The 8,380-nt window shown below is 44.4% G+C and overlaps 4 protein-coding genes across 4 annotated transcripts; 1 reads left to right on the top strand and 3 right to left on the bottom strand.

Moving 5' to 3' along the window:
- The first annotated feature begins 1,238 nt into the window (after positions 1-1,238).
- On the top strand, positions 1,239-5,452 carry BDBG_04804 (ethanolamine-phosphate cytidylyltransferase). The gene is made up of 4 exons (XM_031721846.1): positions 1,239-1,805; positions 1,889-2,006; positions 2,083-2,857; positions 2,978-5,452. The coding sequence occupies exons 1-4, from the start codon at positions 1,691-1,693 to the stop codon at positions 3,101-3,103; spliced, it is 1,134 nt and encodes a 377-aa protein (XP_031578337.1). The 5' UTR covers positions 1,239-1,690; the 3' UTR covers positions 3,104-5,452.
- BDBG_04803 (uncharacterized protein) lies at positions 3,853-4,917 on the bottom strand (the record flags this gene model as incomplete). The annotated part of the gene is made up of 3 exons (XM_002624893.2): positions 3,853-3,927; positions 4,034-4,566; positions 4,632-4,917. The coding sequence occupies 3 exons, from the start codon at positions 4,915-4,917 to the stop codon at positions 3,853-3,855; spliced, it is 894 nt and encodes a 297-aa protein (XP_002624939.2).
- Positions 5,453-5,498: 46 nt separating the features above from the next.
- BDBG_04802 (monothiol glutaredoxin) lies at positions 5,499-6,179 on the bottom strand (the record flags this gene model as incomplete). Its single annotated transcript, XM_002624892.2, has 3 exons — positions 5,499-5,689; positions 5,787-6,063; positions 6,153-6,179. The coding sequence occupies 3 exons, from the start codon at positions 6,177-6,179 to the stop codon at positions 5,514-5,516; spliced, it is 480 nt and encodes a 159-aa protein (XP_002624938.1). The 3' UTR covers positions 5,499-5,513.
- A 472-nt stretch (positions 6,180-6,651) lies between these two features.
- On the bottom strand, positions 6,652-7,953 carry BDBG_04801 (4-hydroxybenzoate hexaprenyltransferase; the record flags this gene model as incomplete). The annotated part of the gene is made up of 1 exon (XM_002624891.1): positions 6,652-7,953. The coding sequence occupies one exon, from the start codon at positions 7,951-7,953 to the stop codon at positions 6,652-6,654; it is 1,302 nt and encodes a 433-aa protein (XP_002624937.1).
- Between the last annotated feature and the right edge of the window lie 427 nt (positions 7,954-8,380).

Genomic DNA, 8,380 nt, shown 5'->3' with positions numbered 1-8,380 from the left:
CTTCAATTCTTTTTTATAGTACAGCTGTATTATCTGACTCAAGAGTTTCAATGATTGTATATACAGATTCTAATAAGAACTGCAACATACATCAATACAGTGCTTTGATATAAATGCTTTATTTTTCAGCATTTAATATATCTTGACTGATGTCTTCTGAACAGACATATTAATTCTTCATAAGAATATCAGATTCACTGATAACTTCAGCATCTGCAAGAATTTCTGTATATCAGATCTTATAGTTATTATTATCAAATGTGATTACAGCTTTGATATTCATAGCTTTTTGAATATTCTTTTAATATTTGTAAATCTCAGATTTGAAATCATCTGCTGCAGAAGTGACTACTCAACATATACTCATTCTGTCACAGAACATTATCAGATTATTAAATATTATTAATATTATATCATCTGAACTTATTCTAGATATAGTACTTATGTGTCATACTTCTGTACATATTGCTTATAAGCTTGAGATATCATCATTCAATCTATAATCTACTTCACTATTTATAGATGACTTCATGATCTCTTCTGTGACTTTTATATATTATGTAGTATCTATTTTCTCTGATTCTTCATTGATAGATGCCTGAGTGTGAGAATGTAAATGTAAAGTTCTTCTTCTATCACTCTGTGATGTAGATATATCACTCATCAGTCAAAGAAGAGTTGAATAAAGAAATTGAAAAGAAAAAAAATGTGTTATATTATACTGAAGAGTTCTGCTATTTCAATCACTGATCAAGCAGATACACTCATAACATGCAATGTAAATATGATAAAAGAATTCTTCTATTCAGGATGAACACATTCAATGCTTACACAGGTGTTTTTAAACAAAAGTAAAAAAAATGTAATCCTTTGTAAAAATGTGCTATCCGGGCTATAACCTGTGGGATGGTTAATCTGTTATATTCGTGTAGGAAGAGCTAGCTATATATATTACATATGAGATCACGTGTAGGCGGAGCGGTCGCTACGGCAACGCCACTAGGGCGGATGCTACAAAGAAGTCGTTGATATTATATTAAATACGTGATATCTTTCCATGCAAAAGAACTCACAGGTTGGACGACAACAATGTACTGTATATTATTATTGTTAACGTACCGTACCAATCAAGAGGAGTTCAACTGCTCCATAACATCTTCCTGTGGCAATCGTTGGGGTATTAAATATGATACAGCGACAAAATTGATATTTAAATGGAAAAAGCAAACAAGAACTTTTGATGATTTAAAAAACAAAAGATCTTGCTGTTGACCATAAATATACTATTTATTATTTAGTTAAATACTATCTTAGTAGAACATCAGACAAAGTCTACTCTACCCTGTATTTAACTAAATATTTAAACGGGGCCACGGTCCGGCTGCCATAAATAGTTAAATAAATAAATAAATACTGCTCGCTCCCCGACCCCAACATTCCTCCTCCTCGCTCTTCTCCCCGCGCTCAACACACTCACTCTCTCTGGTTACAAGATGCTCAATTAAAAGGCTCAATACATGCCACAGTCACGCAATGAACAGATAGATAATAAACAACAATCCCGTCTACTCTGTTTGTATCCTTTGAATATCAACAATCCTCAGTTATCACATGCCACAACCCCCTCATCATTGCTGCAAACCCTCGGTCCCGACCCGACCCTCTCTCTACAGTTTACCATTTCACAGCTATGTCTACATCATCTGTGCCTGCCCCTGGACAATGGCCAGTAGACCCTCAAGAAGATGTTCCCATCAGTAAAGACCGTATCTGGATCGATGGTTGCTTCGACTTTAGCCATCACGGTGAGTGGTTGATGTGTGCTTCTGCCCAGCTTGTTTACCCCGTTGTCCAATTGCTCAAGACTAACAGGTTAGCGCAATTATAGGCCACGCGGGAGCGATGCTTCAGGCTCGCAGGCTCGGAAAGGAGCTGCTTGTGGGTGTACATTCCGACGAGGAGATTCTGGAAAACAAGGGGCCTACGGTCATGACACTCTCCGAACGGTCCGTCCGTCCGCCCTCTGTTCTTTCAACCGGCATGGGAAACTTATTACTGACGTTTGGGTGGCATCGGAAAAAGAGTATCCGCAGTTGACGCATGTCGTTGGGCATCAAAGTCAATTCCTCATGCGCCATATGTCACGCAGCTACCGTGGATCTCCCACTATGGCTGTTACTATGTTGTCCATGGAGATGATATCACTTCCGATAGTAATGGGGATGACTGCTACAGATTTGTCAAAGCTGCTGGGCGTTTTCTGGTCGTGAAACGTACCCCCGGCATTTCTACAACGGATCTGGTCGGCAGGATGCTTCTTTGCACACGCACCCATTTTATCAAGTCTTTCCCTGCATTCCTGAGGGGGGAGGAGGGCTCGGGGAGCGATGAGGAGCGGAAGCAAGTTGCCAGTGAATCTCTCCAGAGAATTAAAGACTATGCAACTGATGAAACTGGCTTAAACCCGGGACCCGATGTGTGGACCTGGGAAGCCTCGGCCTCCGCAAAACTCCAGCATACTAGCACGGAACAAGGTAGTTTCCAGCACCTCGTTGATGGCAAGGGACCAAAACCAGGCCAGCGGATCGCCTACGTTGATGGCGGTTTTGATTTATTTTCTTCCGGCCATATCGAATTTCTTCGCCGTGTCCTCGCGATTGAAGCTGAGGACGCAACTCGTCGTGGCTGGTACCTTCCAGAGAACGTTGACAACAGAGTAAAGGAATATGGAGAAGATTACGGTCCAGCCTATATTGTGGCCGGCGTCCATGACGACGAAGTCATCAATCACTGGAAGGGCCTGAATTACCCGATCATGAATATTTTTGAGCGCGGACTTTGCGTTCTCCAGTGTCGTGTATGTGTATACCCACTCTTTATTTATTTATTTATTTTTATTTTTATTTTTATTTTCTTTCTCGATCCGATACCGAGGATATGACACGCAAAAGGAAGCAAACTAACTGCTCACATATAGTACGTCCACGCCGTTATATTCTGCGCTCCATTTACGCCTAACATTGAATATCTCAAAGCTCTACCATTTGGCATGCCTGATGCGGTCTACCACGGTCCCACAAACATTTATACCCCTCACATATGATCCATACATTGCTCCATCAAAACTAGGAATTTTCAGACAAGTAGATTCTCACCTCTTTCGAGCATGTGAACGCTGGCGAGATTGTGCAGCGGATCCTGAAGAAGCCGGGAGGCATTTGAGGAGAGACAGCGAACCTAAGCTACTGAAGGCGGCCCAGTGAAAGCGAAATTCCAGGCCCAAGGAAGAAGCTGAGAAAGCAACAGCAACAACAGCAGCAGCGGAAATAGCAGCAACAGCAGCAACAGCAGCAGCAGCGGGAATAGGGGTAAATCGATGGATGCCGGAAACTAGCCCGAATAGGAAAGGGTGCGTCCTCCAGAAACTGAATGCAAGGGGCAAGCATTCTGCCGCTGTTCCGTCGATCGCCCAAAACCACTGGGAAGATTGTTCTCTCCGGCAACAAACGCAATAGATTTTATCGCCACGGAAACAACGAAAATGTCTTGAATGATATTAATTTTGTAGAAAGACGAGAATTTAAATAATTCATGATATAAGAATCTACATGATATCTCGATACTGATTAGTATTTATATAACACCATTTTACCTTTTTGAGGGTGAAAAAAACGGAAAGGATAAAAGCACATGGGCAGCGATAGGTGATAGAAGTTGGGAGAGAGCACCATAGACAAGTTCTGGCGTAGGAAACTGATGCAATAACATAAGAATATAAGTCAAAGCATTTCGTTAATTTTCTTTCTTTTTTCCCCTTAATCAATTGTGAATTCCACCATCGATGAGGTCAGGTCATATATTCGCAATCATCTTCCTAGCCAGTTGGCAGATTTCTTCTCTCTGCTTCCGTTTGCCGTCTCGCGATTTCTACAAGGAAAAGAAAAAAGAATTAATTCATTGGCTATAATGTCCGGCTTCGCCAAGCGCAGAAAGAAGTGTAAAACATAAAAGCTGAGGATGGAATATAGTATACCTTTTCCTGAGCGGTAACCTGATTCCTCATCTCCCCTGCCAGGCAGGCGATATCATCCCTACATTTCTGCACATCTGCCAACATCTTTAGCTCTACGGATTCCTGCTTCTCGAACGCATCAGCCGCGCTGGCGAGTCTCTTCTTAAATGCCCCCGAACCCATGGCCTCTCTCGTAGGTTGTGGGAGAGCCACGGATTCAGGGCCGAGTATCTCAACCGCCAAGCAGGCAATTTTCTGCTGGGTTTTGGCCCATGCTTTCCAGTGGCCCTTCAGAGCCTTTTCGGTAGGGCTGAGTATATTGCAAACGTCGGCGAGATGGATTTTATCCTTGCTTTTAGCTAGGGAAGCTGCACTCTTCAGAGATTCTGGCTCCAGGGGGGAGAAGATAGCAGCACGCGTAGCGCGCGAAAGCTCAAGTTTCTCGTCGTGTTCCGAGATTCTCTGCGCGACTCGCTTCTCTAACGCTCTCTCTGCTTCTACCAGCGATTTAGAAATATCCTCTTCGATTTGGGAGTGTGTGGTGTTGATGGAGTCTTTCAGGAGAGCGTCATTAGCAGCCAGGATCATGTGGACAAAACAAATTCATAGCTAGACGCACCAACGAAGTCATGGAGGAGACGCTGTCCGTCTGAACCAGAGGTACCACTGCTGATAGTCATTGATGAGTCTGCGCCTTTCAGGTTGCGACGTCCGAACTGGATCGATGTGAACCGTTTCGGGCCCTTTGAGACTTTGGAACCACTTGACTTCTGTGGAGGAGGATACTTCCGGCTTCTCATGTTGTAATAGGCGGCAGGTCTACGGACAGAAGCATCTTTCTGTGCAACTTTTCGCCCAAAAATGCCACGGATAGACACTACTTGTTTTCCACGAGTACGTGACATCTTTTCTGAGCCTTCAGTGGGAATGGGCCAAGTGAAAACAGGGTAAAGGATCCACAGGTGACAGACCCCTTTCTTCCTCTAGCTACTCCCAGAGAGCAATGTATTGTGAGTAGGATAGGAGATAGAAACTGTGAAAGGAAAGGAAAGAAAAGGAGCAGTAAGTCTAGGGTTGAAGAAGCGAGTTGGGTTCATTAGATGAATGTAAAGTAGCCCAAGCGCCGTGGTGGAGGTTACCTCAGCTTGGGGCTCTTGGGAAAGTAGTGGTATCAAAACCAACACCACAATGCAGACAAACCCAAACATTGCTAGAGAGGAATACGTGTACCCTTCAAGGAAACCAATACATAGGTATATAGGCATATTTCCCTCTCTAATCTGCTAACTGTGCACTGTATATCTAAATATGTACAGCGCATATCGAGACAATAAACCCAGGCATCAATTATTGCCAATAGGAAGAAGGGGGAATCGCATCAAGTAGAGAAATCTGACAGTTTAGCTAAACACAAAATAGAAAGAATTTATAGTACAAAAGATCCTGCTGGGACCAAGGTTTTCGTGATTTATCTTTTCATAACGTAGATTCTCGGGGCTTCTCATTTTTTGTGCGCTTCATTTTCCGCTTCGGCAGGAATAAGGACCCCATTTTCTTCCAGGAGCTTCGCGAGCTCCCCGTTTTTATGCATGGACATCAAGATGTCGCAACCGCCAATAAACTCCTTGTTTAGATACACCTGCGGGATTGTGGGCCAGTCCGAATATTCTTTAATACCTACAGCATAGAAAGAAAGGGTTTGTCAATCATTGATCTGTCAACGATTTGGGGCCACGGTCCGAACTGCGGAAAGAGACGGAAGAGAAGCGCTTACCTTGCCTCAGCTCCGGATCCTCCAAAACATTGAATGCGGTGAACTTCCTCGGATCTACTCCCTGGAGTCCAAGAATTTGTATGCTTGCTCTTGAGAATCCGCACTGCGGCGTTTCTGGGGTACCCTTCATGAACAAAACAACCGGCGCAGATGCCACTGCTTTGTCAATGGCAGCTCTTGTTTCATCGGAAAGCAGGCGGATCTGGGATGGGAGAGTATTTAGGAATGGCGGCGGTCTGCGGAAAGCGGATGTCGGCCTGGGGAGAGCCCTAAAAAGCTATAATGACATGACATAATTGTTAGACTTCTTCTGGGTCTTGGTGGGAAGTAGGAATTTTCGCGATCGCCGGGGAATAATAAACTCACAGGGCTCATGCCTATCCTAGCAGCCATTGTTAAAGTCTAAAGCGATGTCTTTTGTTCAAGAAAGAAATACGGTAAATGGGTGATAATGAGAGGTAGGAAGTTGTAGGCGCAGCGTGGTTGTCAATTTAATCCATGGATTGACATTCAAGCTGCCGCCATTGGATTAACTAACTCAAGCCGCGCTAAAACCAGCGCCACTGCGGAAATCAGACTGCTGACCAAGCAGCGTTACAGGGACCGCAAGTGAACTATGAATATATGTTGGGGGTCCCGCGGTTGGTCGGCCCTTCTACCAGCAGGCGCTGGTGGTGATTGAGCTCTTTTGCCCCAGTAGCCTACAATATATACGTAGTCCTACACGCACAGCACAACCTCGAAAAACATAAGTGAACAGTGGATTCTAATGGAGGGGACGAAGGTATTAACTATCGGTCAGGGCATAAATAATAATACAAAATATATCATCATTAAAGCAACTAAAATTGCCCCATGTCATTAATTATAGTTCCTCCTTGCCCTGGTTTCCTTCAATCGCGGAATCGGTAGTCTCATACAATCCAAAGACCTGGGCGAGATATTCGCCCAGTAATCCAAGGGTTATTCCACCACCTGTAATCCAGCAGCCATTCTTAAACCACCACCAACAATCCTCAACATCCTTCAACTTGACTTTCCATATCATCGTGGCGAGGGAGGCAATAGCGCTACCACAGCTTCCAATAAAGAAAATGGGGCCGGCATTCACAGCCACGCCAGCTGCTGCTAGCAAACCGACCTGGGTTACAGCCAAAGCAGAGAGTATGGCCTTGGTGTTGTGTTCATGTTTCAAGGCAATAGACTTAATGCCAGCAGCGGCATCATATTTGATGTCCATATGTGCGTAAATCATATCATATAGCACAGTCCACGCTACGCAGCTCGAATACAACATAGATGCTGCTAGCATGACATTTGTGTCTCCCAGAACATCTATATTCAGGGCAGGGAATCCCATCATAGCTCCCCATGAGAAAGTCAACCCCAGGACAAACTGAGGATAGTTCGTCACTCGTTTGGCCAAGGGATATGTAGCCACAAACAATAAGCTTGGAATGCCATACCACAGACACGTGGTAGGGAACTGAAGGAGAACGCCTAAACCCACTAGAAGCTGACCGCCCGTGAAAACTAGTGCATTCTGCGGCGATATCGCTTTCCTTGCTATAGGCCGTAGCCTGGTTCTTTCGACATGGGGATCTAAATTCCTGTCCCATAGATCGTTGATGGTGCAACCAGCTCCTCGCATGACCAGAGCACCCACAAAGAACATGGCGCATACTGACGCAACCTCCAAGGGATGCGCCATTGGTGACGCTAGGGGTGCGGCAAGTAGCGTCGAAAAGGCGCAAGGGAAGAACAGATAATATGTTCCTGTTGGTTTATCAAGACGAATCAGCTCCGCATATGGAATCCACGGCTTGGGGAGCACGCTTAGCAACCCTGTTTTTGGCGGCGTGTATTTCACATTTGGTGTTTGCGAAGTCGGAGAGGGTTTCGGCGAAAGTGAAGATGACGGGTGCAATGTTCGCGATGACGAGGATATGTGTCTGACCGGTAGTAAACCCAATTTTCCTTTTGTGATGAGATCGGTGGTGTTGGTCGGGCTCCTATGTCCCTTACTGTGTGATGCACGGGACTGCAACTGATTGTGCCGTAATACATAGTATTGACAACTTAATCTAGTTTTCGTTTTGCAAACTGGCGCGAACTCTGGTAGTGAATACAGGTGTAGAGGAAACTGGCGACAAGAAAATATCCTCATAGCTGCCGATGAGGTCGCAACGCGCGAAATGCAGGGGGTTGAGGTATTCTGATTATCCTGTCGACGAGCTGTAAACCCAATCCGAAAGGTTCCTAGTAAGCAATTAGGTAAACTATGATAAATGGTAATAATGAGTATGTATATAAATCCCAACCTTGAAACTTAGGTGTTAGCCAGATGCCCTACAATGTGGCCACGTGACCCAACACACCTCCCGGGCTATCAATCCATTTCGTCTAGCCGCGAGGTATCTTTTTGTCGCTTGTCTTGACAGGAATGACTAAGAGGTAGTTACGTGGTCGGGACTTGACACAGATGCGATGCATGGGAACAAATGTATGCAAGTCACCAGAGGTTTTGAAATGATTGAACATTGTTCTAAAATCACATTGAGATTAAACTTATTATTATAAGTCAATTGTAATAT

Source organism: Blastomyces gilchristii (assembly GCF_000003855.2).
Source record: "Blastomyces gilchristii SLH14081 genomic scaffold supercont1.8, whole genome shotgun sequence".
Taxonomy (NCBI): domain Eukaryota; kingdom Fungi; phylum Ascomycota; class Eurotiomycetes; order Onygenales; family Ajellomycetaceae; genus Blastomyces; species Blastomyces gilchristii.
Note: the sequence above shows the minus strand (reverse complement) of the source record. Positions and strands in the feature narration are given on the sequence as shown.

Excerpts from the sequence above, each read along its gene's own strand:
- BDBG_04804 (XM_031721846.1), top strand. The coding sequence starts at position 1,691 with ATGTCTACATCATCTGTGCCTGCCCCTGGACAATGGCCAGTAGACCCT. Across the intron at positions 2,007-2,082 it reads GTCATGACACTCTCCGAACG|AGTATCCGCAGTTGACGCAT; the intron begins GTCCGTCCGTCC and ends CATCGGAAAAAG. Across the intron at positions 2,858-2,977 it reads TTTGCGTTCTCCAGTGTCGT|TACGTCCACGCCGTTATATT; the intron begins GTATGTGTATAC and ends GCTCACATATAG.